Source organism: Grammomys surdaster, unplaced genomic scaffold, assembly GCF_004785775.1.
Source record: "Grammomys surdaster isolate TR1022 unplaced genomic scaffold, NIH_TR_1.0 126398, whole genome shotgun sequence".
NCBI classification, from domain to species: domain Eukaryota; kingdom Metazoa; phylum Chordata; class Mammalia; order Rodentia; family Muridae; genus Grammomys; species Grammomys surdaster.
The window spans coordinates 163,938-185,622 of NW_021621192.1; the positions used below are offsets into that span (position 1 = coordinate 163,938).

General features: G+C 35.7%; 1 protein-coding gene across 1 annotated transcript in view; it reads left to right on the top strand.

The window, feature by feature from the left end:
- Epha6 (EPH receptor A6) overlaps positions 1-21,685 on the top strand; it is a 900,945-nt gene that overhangs the window by 146,719 nt on the left and 732,541 nt on the right. The window contains exon 3 of the mRNA XM_028760223.1: positions 19,423-20,086. Coding sequence (XP_028616056.1) covers positions 19,423-20,086 — 664 coding nt within the window. The remainder of the gene's footprint in view (positions 1-19,422; positions 20,087-21,685) is intronic.

Genomic DNA, 21,685 nt, shown 5'->3' on the forward strand with positions numbered 1-21,685 from the left:
CCATTAGACTTGAATATCTTGAATCAGTTATGCCAATTCTCATTTCAAGAAAAAAGTTATTTACCTAAAGAGGAAATGTCCCTGCCTCTAATTTCTAACCTGCTGTACTGTTGGCTGATCACTGTGCACTCCGTAATACCGTTTAGCAATTAATCACTCATGGTAATGGCTTGCCCATAACAAAGAAACAGCAGTTACTTAAGTATGAAAGAAGGACTTAAAAAAGGAGGAGGAGGAGGATGCATGACTGAGCACTTTTCTAGCCAGTACCTGTTATAGAAGGAGTAAAATCAAGAGAAAAATCTGTTCATGGTATGCAGCATTCTAGCAAATCTTTAATTCAGTGTCCCAACCCAGAACACCTACAGGCAAATTTCACAGTAAGCTAAATCAGGTCTCCATCCACTCCTGCAGAAACTTCAGTCTCCTTTAAATGCATCACCACTTATTTCAGAGATTTATGATTCCAAACTTAACCAAGGCTTGCCTCTCTAGTTTAAAAGAATCCCCTACAAAAAAATGATTTTACCATATCAAAATCTATTGAAAAGACCTGTGTGGCAAGTACAGGACTCATAAATGGAACATATATACAATATCAAATACTACTTAAAATGATTTACTTTACAATGTGATTGTTTCTGTATATGTTCATATAAAATACATGTAATCTTTGACAATTAGGTGCATATGGATAATGGCTTTGGATAAATTATTACAGTCATATTCCAAATGTAGTATAACGTTTTACCTCAGTTTGCTGAATAAAAATATAGTTGATCTTTTGGTAAATGTTCCGTAAATCTACAAATATCTAGGATATTTACGATGTTTAATGCATAAGAAACACTTAGACTGCCCAATTTGGAAAGAGGGACCACTGAGGTTGGAAGTCACGTTTATACTCTCTTTATGGTGGTGGCCAGTCCAGTATCTCCTTCTTATCACTAATGATCTCTCTCTCTCTCTCTCTCTCTCTCTCTCTCTCTCTCTCTCTCTCTCCCTCTCCCTCTCTCCCTCCCTCTCTTTCCTTCCAGACCCCTTACTCTTCTTACTTCTCCTCCCCATTCCTTTTCATTCATCATAGTCAACTCTTCTGTTGTAATTGTGCTGAATATCTTTAATTTGTATATGACTTTAGACATCATGAACAGCATTTTTTGCACACATTATTTTGATTTCCACAGCTGACATTGTTTTGATTTTTAATATTTTCATCAGCATTATAGACTATAATAGCATACTAAGTCGTTTTCATTTTTCTGAAGCAGAGTTGGAGGTGAATAAAGGTATTGTCATAGTGCTTGAACTTGGGCATAAGAGAAATTTGGATGCTCAAAAATCAATAATACACACTCATGGCCCTGTAGATGGGTTTTTAAATAAGAGTTACAGAAAATAAGGCATATTCAAGTATGAGTACAGGCTGATCATTGGCAGTCTAGGTTTTCTTTTTTTACCAAGTACTTATGGGTTCCATATAGGGAACCAGCCAGCAAATGAGAACTGTAGGTTTACAAATTTACTACGTGCAACAAAAAGAAAGATATTCAAAGACATTTCAGAAGTTACCATAAGTAACTTAGTGGTTACTAAGAGATCTGTATTTGTGAATGTTTAGTGGAATGAACTTATATAATGTTGGTTAGGATCTTAGACTACTTCCATGCAGTTACAATGACTTTTTAAGATATGATTTGTCACTTCATTTTAACTTTTAAAGAAAGGAAGTTCATTGCTTTTCATGACCATAAAACCTGTAATGTGTCATAGGGCTTTTTATTTCTGTCCTCAAGAGTGGTATGAAGAATATTCTGTGGAATGCAATGTGCTTGCTGTATTTAAAGGGGTGTTCAAGGCATACAGAACATCATAGCTTTTTTTGAAAAATTGTATTTTAGTGGATTCTCCTCCACATCTTTCTGTACTATACTTCTCTCCTGCTCTTTCTTAGAAACCTTCTCTAGTATGCTTTCTACTTCTATGTCGCATAACATCTTTGTCACCACCACCCTTCTTCAGCATCTCATTTTACTCTTTCTTGGTCTCCTTTCTATTTTTACATGTGTACATCCAAGCTAGGATGTATATATGAAAAAACAAAAAACAACACATGGTTTCCTTTCTTTCTGAGTTTCAGTCACCTCACTACTTCCCTGATCCTGTCAATACTGGCAAATTCATTATTTTATTTTTCCAGCAATAAAAACTTTATTATATATACACACCACAATTTCTTTATCCTTTAACCTGTTGATAGATATCTGGAATGACTCTGATTTCTTGTTATTGTGAGTAGGATAGCAATAAAAATAGACGCACAAGTATTTTCATATTTTGTCAGCCATACTTCACACACTGGAATAATATCCAAACTTTACAATGAACCATGAAATTTAAACATATAAAAAGAAATACTGCCAATTATCCAACAGGCTAGTTAAGCTAATGGGTATTTTTCAAACAAGAAACACATGAAGTCTCTAAGTATTTTAAAATTTCAAACATCCCCAGTTACAAATAAAGTACACATCAAATCTATTTGAAGTCATTGAAGTAGAGATATTCATTGAAAGACTCTGACATGAAGTAAGATACTGTCCAACAAGAAAAATTCTGTTGAAACTGTGGTCCTAAATGAATTAGAAAGTTTAGTTGAATTAAGTTCCAAAAGAATGTGAAGAAGGTCAAAATCAATTCATTTTGAGGTATTAAGGCAATAATTATGAACTAAAATGTAGACATTACAATTGTAGAATGCAAATCATTAACTTGACATAAAGCAAATTTATTTTATATATTATGGGTCTGTAAAAATGAAACAAAACTCTCTTTAAGAATCATATATGATAAATGTTCTGATTATACTGATATCTCAGCAACCATCACATGTTATAGGACATAATAACTTCACTGTTAACAAAACAAGATGCATTGACCTAGTACCCGTAAGATGGCTCAGTGAGCAAGATTGAAGACTAAAGTTTTAACCCTGGGACATAAATTTTTGGAACAAAGTGCAAACTCCAGCAAGCTGTCTTCTGAGTTGTACTCACGTTACATCTCACTAGAACACACATATTCACCCATATTGATGTGTATTTTACCAAGAATCCCAACAGTCATGATGCTTTTCTCTTTTTAAATATAATTTTATTCTTTGAGAATTTTATATAATATACTCATATGACCTACTTTTTTCTTCATTTTTAAATTAATTTTTTATTGGATATTTTACTTACATTTCACATGTTATCCCCCTTCCCCATTCTCCCCCACCCAGAAACTGCCTATTCTATCCCCCCTTCTCCTGCTTCTATGCGGATTTGCCCCACTCACCCACTCCCACCTCCTGGCCCTTGAATTCCCCCACACTGGGTCATCTAGCCTTCACTGGCTGAAGGACCTCCTCTCCCACCTATGCCCAACGAGGCCATCCTCCCCTACATATACAGCTGGGGCCATGGGTCCCTTGCTAGGTGTTCCCAGGCTGGTGGTTTAGACCCTGGGAGCTCTAGTTAGTTGGTATTGTTGCTCTCCCTCCATGGGGCCGCAAACACTTTCAGCTCCTTTAGTCTTCTCTCTAACTCCTCCATTGGGAACCCCATGATCAGTTGAATGGTTAGCTGTGAGCATCTGCCTCTGTATATGTCAGACTCTGGCCGACCTCTAAGGAGACAGCTATATCAGGCTCCTGTCAGCATGCACTTCCTGGCATCCACATCAGCATCTGCCTTTGGTAACTGCACATGGGATGGATACCCAGGTGGAGCAGTCTCCGGATGGCCCCTCCTTCAGTTTCTGTCCCACACTTTGTCTCCATATGCTCTCATGAGTATTTTATTACTCCTTTTAAGAAGGACCGAAGTGCCCACACTTTGGTCTTTCTTGGGCTGTATGTGGTCTGTGAGTTGAATCTTGTGTATTGTGAACTTTGGGGCAAATATCCACATATCAGTGAGTATATACCATGTGTTCTTTTCTGATTGGGTTACCTCACTCAGGATGATATTTTCTAGTTCCATCCATTTGCCTAAGAATTTCATGAGTTCATTATTTTTAATAGCTGAGTAATAGTCCATTGTGTAAATGTACCACATTTTCTGTATCCATTCCTCTGTTGAAGGACATCTGGGTTCTTTCCAGCTTCTGGCTATTATAAATAAGGTTGTTATGAACATAGTAGAGCATGTGTCTTTGTTATATGCTAGAGCATCTTCTGGGTATATGCCCAGGAATGATATAGCTGGGTCCTCAGGTAGTGTTATGACCAGTTTTCTGAGGAACCACCAGACTGATTTCCAGTATCAACTTGCAATCCCACCAACAATGGAGGAGTGTTTCTTTTTCTTCACATATTTACAGCATCTGCTATCACCTGAGTTTTTGATCTTAGCCATTCTAACTGGTGTGAGGTGGAATCTCAGGGTTGTTTTGATTTACATTTCCCTGATGACTAAGGATGTTGAACATTTCACCTACCCTACCATTTCTCTGCCCATCTGAATTTGTTTGCTCTATTTTTTCCCCATCATGTAGTTTTTGCTCGCCAAATACTTTTGATTGTTTGGCTGACCCTGGAATAAAGTCAACCTGTCAGGAATCATATATTTAAAGAAATGTACTCCTCTCAAAAGCAATAACCAGTGGACTACCTTCCCCTTCCACACTGGAATTGTTTTCTGGCTTGAGCTTGCACAAGTCTTCTGCATGTTATCACAACTGCTATGAATTGGTATGTTCAACTGCGTTGTTGTATCCAGGAAATAATATTTCTTGGTAGTCATTCATGGCTCCTCATGTTTACAGTCTTTTCAACCCTTCTTTTAGGTTATACATCTCAGAGCCTTTTCGGGAATGATGTGTCTGATTTAGGACTGTAGTTCTCCTAGTCTCTGCCGTCTCTCATTCTCAGTAGTGATCAGTAGTGAGTCTCTGGTTCAGTGCCCATCTACTGCAAGAAGGTCTCAGATGATGGTTAAGAGATGCACTATTTTGTGGATGATGGTTGAGAAAAGTACCAGTCTGTGGACATAGGAGTAAGGCATTGAGAGTCAGTTTAGTATATTAATGGATTTTCTCATTCTATTACCTAGCCATTAAACTGTATATCAATGACAAATATGGTCTTTATCTTATGGAGCTAATCAGAAAATGTTTGGTTAAACCCCAAATATTTGTGCCACTATTTAACCATGGGGTGTATTTTATAAGGCCAGCCTTTATTGTAGTTCTCAGTTTCACAACTAGGTAAAATTCATGATTAGTATTTTTACTTCTACTGTCCAGCACTATGAAACCTAGCCAATGCTGACAAGCTTGTACTTCAGGACCAGCTTCATGTTCTATGGCTTAAGTATCTGGAGTCTTCAGTAATTGAGTATTACCATCAAATTCTGGAGATAAACCAAGAACAATGGCAATAGTCTGTAATATGTAATATCTATAGGATCCCATTGGTCAACAGTTACAATAGAGGAAATTGATTTTTGGTTATTGATCTTTTATTTCCTAGCCCATTGTCTTGGTTTGGAGAAATTGAACACCTGTCAGGAGCAGCTCTGTTTAAACTCTTTCTCTGTGTGTATATGTTTAGAAATTTAGATAGCTTCTTTAGTAGTATGATTCAAATGGTCTTTTATCAAAGCCCTTTAGTTTGAAATCTAGAATAGAGATAACTAACATTTTAACTTTTTAAATTGGGTAGTTGCTAAGGATTGGTCCAGTACCTTATGCACTCTAGCAGAGTGCAACACCATTGACCTATATTTTCTACCATCAACAGTGTTTAATACTATTAAATTCTTTCCTCTTCATTATTTTTTTTCTCTACAGTGGGTAAAGAATAACATATCCTCAAGAGGCTTTATAGCCATACTTGCAGTAACATGAACAGTTTGAATATTCTTTTACTTAACATTTGATGTTTGCAAGAATTAAAATTTCATAATCTGCTATACTTAAGCCATAAGATTTTTGAGTTAAAATAGAAAGTTAATCAGTCTGAGATATGAACTTCATAAGTCTTTACCACTAAGACAGATGATCCTGCTGCATGTGTAATAGTTCTCCTAAATTAAAGTAATTCTCCAAAAAAGAATAGCTGCTTAGCTTCCTAGATATTAGAAAACTTTCTCAGATCACTCATCTGATGATGAAATGCATTCTGAATACCATTTATCCTCTTTACCCTAACTTGAACACACAGTCACATGGTATACAAACTCAAATGTCAAGGCAGAATTCTATATCTGGATTTACATACAAATGGTCTTTTATGTTCTTGTGTGATTCCCCAGTGTGTCATCTGGCAAGTCTAGGCTTGAGCTAAGTCCTTTCAGCTATCTGTGATCAACTGTCTTTCTGTAATATTCAAAATAATATTAGTACCTTATGAGAGGGATTAAGCATGCATATTTTTAGTCATGTGTTGCATTTAGAATCTTGACCAAGACTCTGACCATCAGAGTCTGATTATTAGAAAATTCAGAAATTATTAATGTATAATGTAAGTATTTAATGACTCATTTTCCATTTAATAATAAGAATAATTCCCTCTGAATGTTGAATCAATGACCAATAGAATTCAGTTTCTGTTCTTATAGAGTATACTTTCTACTTATATACGTTTTGATTTAAAGCCTTCATAATAGCAAGAATCTTTTTCCATATATGTTTAATTACCTCTTTTATTTATAATATAATCTTGTTTAAATTCATGGCCTCTTTTTTTTATCAAATATGGTACTTAACATATATATATATATATATATATATATATGTATGTATGTATATATACCCCCAAGTATAACTTTCTCATTCTGTGTAGGCTATTCTTATGTCAACTTGACATACAAGCTAGATCTATTTGAATAGAGGAAATCTTAATTAACAAAATACCTCCATAAGACCTGCTCTAAGCCATTTTCTTAGTTAGTGAATGGTCCAGCCCATTGTGAGTGGGTTGTTACATCCCCGTGATAGTGGTCTTGGGTTTTATAATAAAGTAGGCTAAGCAAGCCAAGAAGAGCAGGTTAATAAGCAGCATCCCTCAGTGGTCACTCCTGCCTTCATGTTCCTGTCCTTTTGGAGTTCCTGTTCTAACTTCCTTTGATGATGAACAGTGGTATTAAAATGTAAACCAAATAAACTCTTTCCTCCCTAACTTCCATTTTGGTCATGGTGTTTCATCATAGCAATAAAAATCCTAGGTAAAAATTTTTTATAACGTTACCCATATGTTTATTTTGAGGGCTGACCACAATGGATAGCTAGTATGGTCCTCTTCCTTGGATAAGACTAGTTTTCATTTTCAGTATTCCTTACTGTAGTTCTTTCTGTATGGTTGAGACCTTGTGTGCTTTCTCTAGCACCTATGTTAGTATGTTGACTGTTGTTCTTATTCAGGCCATGTTAAGGCACTCATATCAATTCAAATTAATGGTTGTAGTTCTGGCTTTACTAGGAAACACAGTCTCACAGCAAAATGTCTGTTTCACTTATTCTTATAAACTTTTTGCTTGTCTTCTGCAATGTTCCCTGAGCCTTGGGTGTATGAGTTGTTTTGAAGTTGCATCCATGGGAATGGGTCCCATAACTCAGCATTTTGATTGGTTGTGATTTCCTTTATTGGTCCCTGTCTGTTTCAAAGAGAATATTCCTTTATTAGAATTAAGGATTATACTTATCAATGAGTAATTAGAGTATATTTATAGATTATACTTCTTTAGGAAAATGGTGGTTATAGAATCTTCTCCAGGATTCATGATGTAGCTTGTCTGAAGTAGTTGGCTAGGTTTCTAGTACCAAGCATTTTTCCTCCATGATGACAAACATTCAGGGTTGCAGAAGATGTCATGCAAACGTCTAAGGGAGGAAATCAAACAAATGTCCTATCTAGCTATGACATCAGTGACCCTCAAAAATGACAGTCATGACAGAATAACCCTAAGAGTGCAATAGTGGCACTCTTAGTAGTAACCAACAGCAATTTAATTGGAATTAAGAACCACCAAATAAGAAGAAAAGCATCCAAGTACTTTTAACAACATCATTTCATTGTGAGCATTTACTTGTGGGGTGTCTTATTTTGGTTTTATGAACTCAAGTCAATCACATTTTTAGATCAGTTCTCTCATTCAAAATGCAAGAAAAATAGGTTTTGTTATATCTGACAAACAAGAATCGATATGATGTAAATTTGATTTTTCTGTGCTTTCTATGTTTGAGAACTCTTGTGAAACGTGTTGCAGGATATCTGATCACACTGTAAACCATGAAATTGTGTTATGTCGAGTTCTCTGACCTTAGGACATACCTTTAATCTTCTGGCTGGAATATAGACACCCCCCTCAGTACATACCTTTAATCCCAAACAATGCAGGTAAAATTAGTTTGTAGAAAGAAGCACCCACATTTTAAAGAAATGTCTAATTGAGTGGCAGAAAAGTAATGAACCAGAGAAAGATTTAACAAAATAGTATATGCTCACTTCTCACAAGAAAGGAAGGAAAGAGAACTTACTTAAGACAGATTAGTACAGAGAGTAAAAGAAGTTGAAGGCAGTTTTACTGGGGCAGTTTCATAGATATGAGTTTTAAAAAAAAGAGGACAAACTAGACACATGTGACTTCAGAATAACCCAGAGAATGAGAAGGACCCAAAAGATGAGAGCAGACTGCTAGAATCTGTTGGAGGTTAAGCAGAGAAAAATTTCAGAGACCTAGAGAGAAGCCAGATTGAATCAGTCAGCTTTCAGAAGAGTTTGAGCCAGAACAGCTGAGTTGACCAACCAGCTAGAGTTCAGAAAGAACTAGAAAGGATAAGCTTATTCACCACCAAGTCCCACAGGCTGAAAATGAATTTAGGCAGTAAGCCTTAAAGACAACAGTTACACAGGTGAATAAAGAAACTTTTGCAAACATGTTTAGGTATTTGTATATTTAATGTAAGTTAGATTAATTAAGGTCAGTATTTGCCATTTTCTCAAAGTATTAATCCTATCAATAAAATATAATGGTACTTGTAGCATCTTATTTATTAGCTGGTTAAATAAAACCCTCAAATTTAGATTTAAGGCATTTTGACATAGAGAAGATGGACTCTATAGAGAATTTTTAATCCATATTAATATTTGACATTTTTTAAATTGGATAATCATTCACTAGTAATGGACAGTATCCTCATTGCTATAACAGTTAGGCCTACTGACACCAAAATTCTACAGAAGTAGTAAATATATTCATAGAGCTAGGTCTCAGCTGTAGTCTTCTAGATACACCACGGAATTTGTACCTTTTTTATTAAATATCTTTGTAGTTGTGATAAAAAAGGTTTATGTTTGCCTGAAGTGAAATAGAAATGCATCTTCAGTGCTACATTTTGCTTCTTGTTTTATTCTCAGAACTAGCTATCATTTAAATGCAGAGTCTTCAGTTTTTTGCGGCAAAAACAGATTTATGTTATTAACTACATGCCTAGCAGCAGAATTCAGGGCACTAATTTTCTAAGTTTATATCTTTATATTGACTCAAAGTGAATATTTAAGTGGTTCTGGGAAAAATATTATATTTGAATATGAAGAACTTTTAAGAAGCATTTCTTTGATAGAGAATATTAGATGCATACAGTTTACAAATTAAGCCAGTACAGAGCCATGGAAAAACATGCCTGTGTACCAGAAGTGACTGTAATTTATTTAGGTTCTGCAAACAAAGAAGAATATCTGGGATAAATGAAGTTTCTCTCACTTCCCTTAATTTTCAGACGTTCTTTTTCTTAGAATGAAGTTGAAGATTTTATTGCTTGGGTTTCCTTTCCTACTTAAGATAGCTACTTGAGCAAAATTAATTATGATCACATAGTACAAAACATTAGGGAATAAATTTTGTAGAGAACTTAATGAGAAATCATAGATTTATCATCTGTTTTTGTTTCTTTGTCTTATCTTTCCACCAATCTGTAATGAAAATATAATTCACTGTCTCATTTGTATATTTATCATTTATCTGACAATCCATTCTCAACAATATAAATGAATATTTTGTTTTGGGGAGTTGTATCATTTCTATTATGATTTATTATAGTCTGTCTCTCTGATTTTTACTCCTTCATCACAACCAAGTATTGAAAAGAAATTTCTGAATGAATTATACTTCCTATTAACATATATTTGTGGTTTGTTAGTAACAAAGAAGATATAAATCAAGAGTTTAATAGTTTTAATATTAAGATAAACGAAAGAGTAGCCAGTTATTTCTTTTTTACTTTTTATTGATTTCTTGTGAATTTCCTATCATGTACCTCAATTACACTCATCTTCCCGTTCCTTCATAGCCACCCTGCGTTAGCAATCTCTCCCCAAAAGAAAATAAAGAATAACAAGCAAATAAAAATATAATCATGAAAGCTGTGATGTATCTTAGTGTGTCACATAATATATACTTTTGTCCACACTTTAAAATGTTCACTGTAATTATTGACCTGTTTTGTAGCCTCTTATTTCTGCTGCACTATCAATACTGGATCCTCACTGAGACTCCTCTCAGATATCCTACTGCTTCTCTATGCCATGGAGATCCTGCAGCTTTGAATCTGCAGAACTGGCACCGTCACACATTCCAGTTTTTCGTAGATGGGGTAGATATTGCAGTGGACCAACTCAAAGACCTAGATCTGGGTCTGGGTGGCTGCTGAGTTGGTCTGCATGCCAACTTTCCCTCACACGCGCCACCAGGGGGAGCTGTCCAACACTGCAGCTAGCTCACCCAATGCCTCAGCCAACGTGGGGCCATCTCTCCTGCCCTCTGGGCTGGCTCACTTGCACCCACACCACCAAAGGCTGCTTTACTTTACTTCCCAGAGGAAGTGCAGGCCAATTCTCTCAAGTTCTGCAGCTGACAAGGGGTGGAGCCAGCTCCGCTGCTCTCATGACCTTGGGGCCAGCTCTCCAACACTCACATACTCAGAGCACAGCCAATTATTTTCAATGTACAGAGAAATCAGAAGAAAGTAAACAAATTTGATGGTGAATATAGTATGTACTGTAAGTACTATTTACTTAGGAGACAAAGGTACAACCAAAACTCTTATTTCTAGCTACTTCATTCTTCAGTGCCATTAAACTTCTTTCTTCTGTTCCCTATATTTGCATATCTAATATCAAATATATATTTTATTTGTAGGATATATGGTTATTTTTGTGCTTTCTATTTAATGGTATTTTTAAATTATTATTTATAGTTATCCAAGGAGCCATTTTCATGCATGTACATAGCATACTTTGGGCTTAGCAGCAATTTTTATTGATTGCTCGCTCTTTTTAATCTAGTCATCATTGTAGCTCTTTTGGGTCTTGATGAATCTGTGGTGTCATTTCCCTTCAGTTGATATACTATTGGGCAGTATGCTTTATAGACAATGGTATTTATGACTTCCCTTAGAAAATATTAATTTTTCTAACTAGCATTCCACTAGTAAATTCTATTTTCAAAATTGACTATCTGCTTTTGTCTTAACATTAAATTTTATATCTTGCTTAACATTTATATTTCTGTTCAGCTCTAAAGATTTCAAAATGAAAAGCATAGATTTGAGTAATTTATGTTAGTACTTTGAATGTGTAGGTCAACTTCCCTGTATATTATCAGAACAGTCTTTTCCTAGAAAGGCCACTTGATTGCCTTATTCTATTCTCTGAGGAAAGAAAGCAATTTGAATCGTTAGCGACTCCCAGTTGCTTTGGGAATTATTTTTTCTTGTTCTAGGCTTCTATGCCTAAAAAGGAATTCAGCTTTTTTGGCCTACTTTATTCAGCTTGTTATGGAAAAAACATCACATGTGGGTGTGAATTTTTTAAAGGAACCTCCAGGTATAAGTGGACTAAGGATTGTTCAAAGTTTTGTATAATTTCCATCACTTCTAGCAAATACAGACTTCAAATGGCACTGTGGAGAGATGATTAGTGGAGAAATGTTACTACATGAATGAAGGCTTTAATATAAACATGCATATTCTGGATAAATTTAACCCTGTGCTGTATGCATGTAGCAGATAAAATGGCTTATCCCTACTTAATTAAAGAACATAACTGGTTTTTCTCTAGTGAAACATTTATATATACACGAACTAGGTAATAGTAGAAAAACGCTGGCTGAAAATAATGAAAACTTTTACTAATTCTGCTGTTAAGCTGGTCAGTACTGTCACAGGCTTACTTTTATGCAATCAGTACTGAAATAAAACACTTTTATTTCTCCATGCTGTGCTTGCATATTTGTTCTAATTGTGTAAACTTAATATTTTATTAAATCTTTAACAATGTCATTAGAACATGTTTTGATCGTATTTACCTCCCCCCATTTTTTCCAGAGGACTAACAATGTAAAAGCAAGAGTTCACTTAAATATAATATAACTAGAATCTCAGCAAAATAATGCAAGCCTTGAATTCTTACGCAGAGGGGAATGTCCTCAAGCTGCCTCTTTTCTTATATCCTAAATGAATAGAAAAACAATTTCTTTTTGTCATATGACAGTTTCATCATTGGATGTTTATCGTTTGGATTGAGAAATATGTAATTGACATATGATGAATGAAAGTTTCTTTCCCCAACTTTGCCGATGAAAATGTTGGTTGAAACAGTTTAGTTGTAAAGATCTGTGCAACTGTTATATCCATGTTGGATATAATAAGATGCAGTTGGTGTTTCCACAGGAAAACAAATGAGAATATGTGGAAGGAAATTTACCAAATTCATGGATCTCAGAGAGCAAGTCATCTACCACTGGTAAAAGAGAAGAGAAGAGACGAGAGGAGGGGAGGGGAGGGGAGGGGAGGGGAGGGGAGGGGAGGGGAGGGGAGGGTTCCCTTTCTGGGTTCCCTGAGGGACAAGCCTGACTGCATAGGGATTGATGTCAAAAGTATCCCCTCTCCAGGAAAAAGACATCGGGATGGGTATGGCCCTCATGCCTCACTGGACAACAACAGGGGACTGGAGCCATTACAAGGTCCCCTTCAAATACTGGAGGTCAGGCCTCTATCCCCGCCTTGGCAAGTTTAGAATTGCCACAGCCCTTCTATTCTTAGAGAAGGGAGGAGATGTCAGGGGCAGCCCTGCTTACACACTGTAGGCCTAAAATCAGCCATAGGCCTAAAATCAGCAGTGGACCTGTCATACATGTATACTAACACCAAGTCTTGAGTCTCAGTGGAAGAACATTGAAACAGATGGCTATAAGCTAATGTCAACGGGCAGCTTTTGTGGAAATGTATAAGCCTGAGTGGTCATGGACCTTGTAAATAGATAGCCTTGGCAGACAATACCAACTTAGATGGGGACAAGCGAGTCATAGGCAGAGTCATGGTGACTTGTCCCCTGAACCTTCACCCAGCCGATACCCGATTCTAAAGATATCTGTATTCCCCCTGTGCACCCAGACTCCAGTGTCATTCCCTTCCCCACGTCCTGCCTTTCTGTGTTTATACCCCTGTGTGAATTAATTATGATTTGAGAAAAATTAAAAAATAAAAAAAAAAGAATGAAAAAAAGTGTTTTCTTTGCCTGATATAAATGTTGTCTCTGAAATATAAGGCTGAATAAGTTCATCCTTTCTAGTTCTTTCTGAACTCTGGCTGGCTGGTTCAAGTCAGCTGTTCTGGCACAAACTCCTCACCATGCTGACTGATGCAATCTGGCTTCACTTAGCTTCTCACTGAATTGCTCAACTTGGCCTCAAACTAATTCTGGCAATGTGTTCTAATCTTCTGGCTCTGTCTTATTCTCTGGCTTGAACTATCTCTGCTGACTGGCACTGAACTGCATAAACTCAACTCTACTATATGGCACTGATTCTCCTGACTCCCCACTAACTCTTCTAACTCTACTCCACTCAGCTGAATTTACTGAACAAAACTGACTCCCTCTCCCTGCATTGTTCTCAATAGATTCCTGTGCTATTCTCATGAAGTTGGATGTATCCCATCTCTGACTTGTTCTATCAAATATTTCTCTGTACTTTGTCTGCCCCTATATTAGATTTCATTTTCAAATATGATTGCTTCCTTCTACAAATTAATTTTACCTTAAGGGTATATATTATGGGTGGTCTATATTCCAGCCATAGTGATTAAAGGTATATGGTACCTTGCCAGAGCAACCATGTTACTGGATTAAAATTTTTCTACAAATATTCTTGAAAGTGTGGGTAAATTTATAATTAGATTTTATTTATTTCTTATGGAAGGCATGCAATGATTGCTCATACTACATAACTAATTTTCCCATAGTGTAGTAATTTGTTCCCAAATGAAAGTAGTTGACCATCTATACTTGCAATAATTTCAGACTCTATCTCTTTAGGTTAAAATATCAACATGTTCATCAGTCAACTCCTAAAATATAGAGATAATATATCTAAATGCTTCATAACTGCATCTTGTATGGGAGAATACTGTATGATATTACCATATTCATGTAAATATATTCTATGTTTGATCTATTTGAGGTGAACTAGGTAGGTCATATACCCTAGGAGAAAACTTAGTGCTATTATTCTACTAGATGGTAACAGTACAAAACTGATTTCTAATAGCATATATATATATATATATATATATATATATATATATGCACATATATTAATACAGCTCTTAACTGTCACCAGAGATGCTTCTCTTTGTAGTAGATGATGATTAAAACAAACACCTACAATAGGAAAAGGAGACTATAGATGCTTAGACATAAATGCGACATCCATATAAAAATATCCTTCTCTCAATGCCCAGTGAGTATTGTACAATAGAGGCAGGAGAAAAGAGACTTCTCTGTACACAGTAGGGTAGCTACACTTATGAACTCAGTAACTGTAACAGCATACACAATCACAAAAGCTCAAGCTAGACTTAATCCCAGAGTGAAGAGAGAAGTTAGACATGAAGATTTTTCCTATCTGATGAACTATTATTGTCAATTTATAAATACTGAAAACTGGAGTCAGTTTTCTTAAGTGTTGAAGGTTATGCAGGTGATTGTGATCTGTGCTGCTGCCTGAAGCCATGTTGATGTCCTTGGGCTGTGATGTCACCAGGAAGCAGATGAGACACACAGATGTTAGTAGCCTGTGCTGCCACCTTGGTCCTGCTGCAGCCTGGGTCCATGTGATATCTGCGGTCCATATTAACACCAAAGGCCATGTGGAAGTCCATGGTCTGTGTTTTTGCCTAGAGTCGTGTTGATGTCCATGGGCTGGGCTGCCACTGGAAACCATGCTGAAGTCTGTGGTATATGCTGACACCAGAGGCTAGATGAGTGTCCATAGTCTATGCTGTTGCTAGATATCATGTAGAAGTCCATGCTCCATGCTTCTACTGATTATAAAGGACAAGGAAGCTTCTTCTGCAATGGTATTGATGACTGTAAACTCAGAGTAGAGAGAGAGAGAGACATAGAAGGCTTCTGTGACAAATCCTATCTTTTTCCTTCTAACCCCCAAAAAGTAACAACCTAGACAGGAAGCCATTAAAGTGGACTCTTAAATAGTGTGATGAGGATGCCAAAGTGTCTCTCTCCAAAACAGATGTCTCCTAGTGGGGAAGAGAGTGGGAAAGGACTCACTTTTTTTAAGGAGTTTAACCAGGCTCCAGGGACTATATGAATGATTCAAATTGTACAGTTTCAATCTTTTCTTGGGAGAAGGCCCAAGGGATTGGGGGGACAAGCATGGTAGATGCGGCAAGAAAGGGTAATTGGGGTACATTATGTTAACCTCCCAAATAATCAATAAATATATAATGTTCATATACATATAAAATTATATATATAATTATATATTATATATATAATTATATATATATATATATATATATATATATATATATATATATATATATAGAGAGAGAGAGAGAGAGAGAGAGAGAGAGAGAGAAAGAGAGAGTGTTGTCTTTGTTAAGTTGACCATGCTTCAGTCAAAGGCCACACATCCAAGTATATCAGACAGGACAGTTTGGAAGTGATGGGTTAAAAAAAATACAGAATTTAAAAGAGTAGGAAATGGTAGAGGGAGACTAGACACATGTTGAGGAGGGAATAAATATGATCAAAGTACCTTATATACATTTCTCAAATTACTAATATTAGAGATAAAACATTATCTGATTCAATGGAAAAAATAAATGTGAATTTTTCAAACACAGTGAATCAATATGTGTAAGATAGCACATGATTTTACATATTGATTTCAGAAACCTTATAAAAAAGTGCTTTATCTATCTTTATTAAAAAATGTGAAATTGGAATTGACTTAGGTACCAGAACACACCAAAGAGGTCTACTGCTAAATTTTATCTTCAACAATAGATAGTCTAGATATACAAGATACATTTAGTATTCAATGTCAGTAGATGCAAATTTTATTTCATATTTTAGGTATATCTCTTTTGAAAAGATTGAATTATGATTATTGTATAGTTGAATGACCTAAGAGTTATAGTTTTCAAGTATTAAAATAATTGTGGCCTCTGAAAATTGTAGACCTAAAGTTAACTAGCAATTGAGTATGAGGAGCACATATATCTTGTTTCTGAATAGTTTTCAATAAAAAAAATCATTATTTAAATAAATCTTCTAACATGTCATTTTATTACTACATGAAGGTAACTTCATAATAACCTGTGTGTCTAGGAACATATTCAAAGCAGTTCAAATCCTTATTACTACGAGGAAGGATGAGGCAGTCTCCAGGTTGCCAGTCGTGTCACCTACTCACAATTCTCTACTGAGTGCCACAAAGGACTTCCCACATAAGCTTATCCTAGCCTCAGTGGAAAGCTTTGGATCTGTGGACTAGCAAAGCCATTGTGTGTTTAAAGCTTGTGAGCACTTTTGTGGGAGAATGGATGATAAGAATGCAGAGGATGGACCCCTATCTTGTCATCCTGAGGAAAGTTTGAAAATCACACAAAGACATTATTGGGACTTTACATGTTTTAAGTTAAGAAAATGTGGTTCTGCTTACCTGGAGCTGAAGAATCAGCTGTGAATAAAAAGAGACCAGAATCATTAAAGTAAAATCTTGGCTTTGCTGGGATTATTGATACTAGTCAGCTAGAGCTAAGAAATTAGTAGTGATTAAGAGGAGAAGGGCATCATTGAGTTGAAATCTTCTAAGAAGTGTTTCCTCAGGATCAACATATAGAAGCTGTGTTGAAGAAGTGGCAAGGATTGTACCTCTTCCTAACAGATGAACTTGGAAGTGGAATACTCCAAAGTATGGATGGTACTAGTTTCAAAGGTATGAAGTGGTCATGGAGAACATTTAAAGCTTAGGCCTGTGTTGCACAGCTGGAGTCCCTGAAGAGAGTCCATGAGAGGCTATTGAAGGTGAAGACAAGTTGAAACAAGATACACCAGCACTGTGGAGAGGGCAGTGCCATGGGTTGACCACAAAGAGCAGCAGAAGTGGTGGAGTGAAGCCAAGCTGGATTTACTGCAGAGGCATGAGTCAGAGAAGTGACCAAAATTTTTTCAGGAGACCAAGAAGATCATGAGTGGATCCCAGAGATATTGGATATTGAATATTAACAATGTTGGAGTTTTATTTTGTTTTCTTTAGATTGTGACTCTGCCCTGGTTATTCCCTCTTGAAATAACAAAGTATTTAGTTTTATAGGAGCCTACAGCTGAGAACATACGGTTGAGAGACTTTGGATTTTAAAAGATTTTTTTTAATTTAAAAAGAGATTGAAATTTTAAAGTATTTAACTTTAATACACTGTAGGACTTTGAAGTTTGAAAGTATTTTATATTGTAAAATCAATTAATGTGTAATCTTAGGGATCAACAAGAAGGGAAACATTGTAGATTAACAGTGATGTGTTTTTGTGTCAAGTTCATCAAGGGTCAATTGTGCTTTATAGTTTTATATCAAGTTGACACAAGCTTAAATCATCTAAGAGGAGGGATCTCAATTAAGAAATTGCTTCCATAAGATTGAGCTGATGAGAGCCTATAAGACATTTTCTACATTAGTGATTGATCAGAGAGTGCACAGCCTGCTGTGGGTGGTTTTATCCCTGGGCTTGTGGTCTTAGATTCTATAAAGCTGAGCAAGCCATTAAACATCACTCCTTCATGGCATCTACATCAGCTCCAACTCTAGGTTTCTACCTTGATTGAATTCCTGTCCTGATTGCCTTGGATAATGAATTCTTGTATGGAAATGTAACAGAAATGAACCCTTTCCTGCCAAAGTTGTTTATGGTCATGGTGTTTGATCACAGCGATAGTAACTCTAACAGATAGCACCAAGTTCAGTACAAAATGAACTTGCTCTCATGAAGGCAGAGAAATTATCTGTGGCCACTTTTTTCTCTTTTATTCACCATTCCTCAGTGACATCTGTAGATTATTCAAAATGTTGGTGCTGGCATAATGATAGTCGAGTTGGGTATTTGACTGGTGGCCTTTTTGTTCAATATCTGTTGATTACAGAATCAAGCTAAACTGTCCTCCACTGGCTCGGCCTGCTTTCTTGTAGAAAAAAAGTACCATCAGCATACAATTGAATGGGCCCTCGCCTATCAATCACTAATTAAGAGAGCACTCTACATCCTGATCTTTTGGAGCCATTTTCCAAATTAAAATTCCCTCCATTCCAATGACTACAGCTTGTATAAAGTTGACAGATAGCTAGCCAGTCAGAGGATATCCCTCTCTATCTCAGAATGACCAAAGAAGCATTTAATTTCATACTGATTAATACATCTCACTTTGTGACAAATTACAATATAGAAACCACTGAGCACTTTTAATGGATCTGATGATTTTGATCAGATAATATATGCTACTTTAAATTCTTTTAGTCAGTCAAAAATATTTTTTTTATTTTTATTTGGTTTATATGATTGTGTCTCTGTATACATGTATGCACTAGAATTCAGATGCTCATGGAAGCCCGGAAAGGGTGTCAGGTCACCAAGATATTGAGTTAGAGGTGTTTAGGAGCTGTCTGATGTGTATAATGGGAACTAATTGTGGGTCCTTTCCAAGAGCAGTGGATGTCCTTGCTATGTTATGTCTCCATCTCTCTCCCCAGAGTAGTCACAACTCTTTTAGATAACTTTAAAGACATATCTGCCCTAAAGCAATCCTATAAGCCGGTCATATCGCCTATTCTATTTTACAGTTGAGCAAACCGAGGATGTTAAAACTAATTTGTCCATGTGATTAATGAAAAAGGAAACATCCCAGAAGAGTAGGTTCCATACTCTCAACCAAAGGCCCATGGTTAAAATGCTGCTTTGTTGTTTTTGGACAGTTGAGTTATATTGGTTCAACTCATTTTTCTTTTGCTAAAACACTCTTAAAGCAATTATGTCTCTTAACTGCTGTGCTTTTATGACCATTTCGTTCTTTTCCTTTTGTAGTGGGATGCCATTACTGAAATGGATGAACACAACAGGCCCATACATACATACCAGGTATGTAATGTCATGGAACCAAACCAGAACAACTGGCTTCGTACTAACTGGATCTCTCGTGACGCTGCACAGAAAATTTATGTGGAAATGAAGTTCACTCTGAGGGATTGTAACAGCATTCCGTGGGTCTTGGGAACTTGTAAAGAAACGTTTAATCTGTATTATATAGAATCCGATGAATCCCATGGGACGAAATTCAAGCCAAGCCAATATATAAAGATCGACACAATTGCTGCTGATGAGAGTTTTACTCAGATGGATTTGGGTGATCGCATCCTTAAGCTCAACACTGAAATCCGTGAGGTCGGGCCTATAGAAAGGAAAGGATTTTATTTGGCTTTTCAAGATATTGGAGCATGCATTGCTCTGGTGTCAGTCCGTGTTTTCTACAAAAAATGCCCCTTCACTGTGCGGAACTTGGCTATGTTTCCTGATACCATCCCAAGGGTGGATTCTTCCTCTTTGGTTGAAGTGCGGGGTTCATGTGTGAAGAGTGCTGAGGAGAGAGATACACCTAAACTCTATTGTGGAGCTGATGGAGATTGGCTTGTTCCTCTTGGAAGGTGTATCTGCAGTACAGGCTATGAAGAAATCGAGGGTTCTTGCCATGGTAAGATGCAAAATTTAAATAATTTATCTTGTATTTTAAATTGCTTCTTAAAAACTCGAGAATGCGGATTGTGCTTCCTCATTGTGTGTTGTCGAAGAAATTTATTTCTATTAACTATAAGAAAATGTTTCATATGTTGGTTATTCTTTAATACGGAAAACATATATTCTTTTCAATTGAAACCTATGATTTCTTGGATTTATATCATTTTTATAGAGGAAAACAATTCCAAGCTCTTTGGATTATTGACCTTTGGTAGTACTAAGTAAAAGCTTCATCTAAGTTAGATATTTAGTTTCAGTAAGGATTTTTGTAAATTGTAATTGTTAAGAAGTAATAACATTGCAAAATGCAATTTAAATTTAAAATTTTTACTTTCTTATGATAATATGAAATAACTGTAAGGATGATTTTTTTTCTTTCATATGAATCATCTTATGGAGCCTATATTTAGAGGGAGCTTGAGACAGGGTTTCTCTGTATAGCCCTGGCTGCCCTGGAACTCACTCTGTAGACCAGGCTGGCTTCAAACTCATAGAGATCCATGTGCCTCTGCCTTCCAAGTGCTGGGATTAAAGGCATACACCACCAACACCCAGCCTATAGAGACCTATTGATCAAATAAAAATATTCATTTAACATTGTACTTAGCTTTCATAAAGAACATCTATTTAATTGCATTTAAATTGAAATTTCATATAATATAGTATAGAAATAAAGGGTTCTTGTATTTAGTGGTGTGCTACGTATGTTCTACTCTCCATGATAAGTTATTCATAAAATTTTTTCTATTGACCTCTATACTTATATTGCATTCATAGTTGTTTAAAAACAAGAAAGATTGAAAGGAAAAAAGTTTCTCTTATATATGTATATGTAAATATATCCATATGTATATCAATAGCTATGTGCATATATATATATATATATATATATATATATATATATATATTAAAGTGAATGTTCACAGGTTCAATCTGTAAGACACAAAGGTTGTTGCTTGCTTTTTAATTATTGCAACGTTCACTAGAGAATTAAGTATTGATCATGTTTATTATTGGAAAATATTAGTGGTGACTTGAGAAATCTTGTGTCTTTTGCATGAAGCATGAAAGAGTGTCTATAATTTAATCACAAGGATATTTTATTCAAATTAATATAACAGAATTATCTTAATGATGTTATTTCACTTACTTCAAATTTTATAAATGATCCTTGAGTTGGGGCACTATAAATTTCTTTTTATTTTCCCTCAGAAAATGATGTACATGGATATTAATTCGTATAAATAACTATTCAAAAATTTGGGGGATGCAAAAGAGCTCTGGATAAATATTTTACATCTAGGATTCTACATATTTTTAACTTAACATGCTTTTTATATGACATTTCACTTTTATAGATAACATACACTTCATGCATTACTTAGCAAAGCTGGTTTAAATAAATGATAAATAGCATCAATTTATTTTGAGATTACATATCTGTGTTTAGTGTTGAAGGCTTTAGTATCCTTCAACTGGTTGTAGATACAAGAGGGGCTGTGTACTGTACAAACACTCATCAGTTCTAATAATGGATGGAAAAGTGAGAAGAATT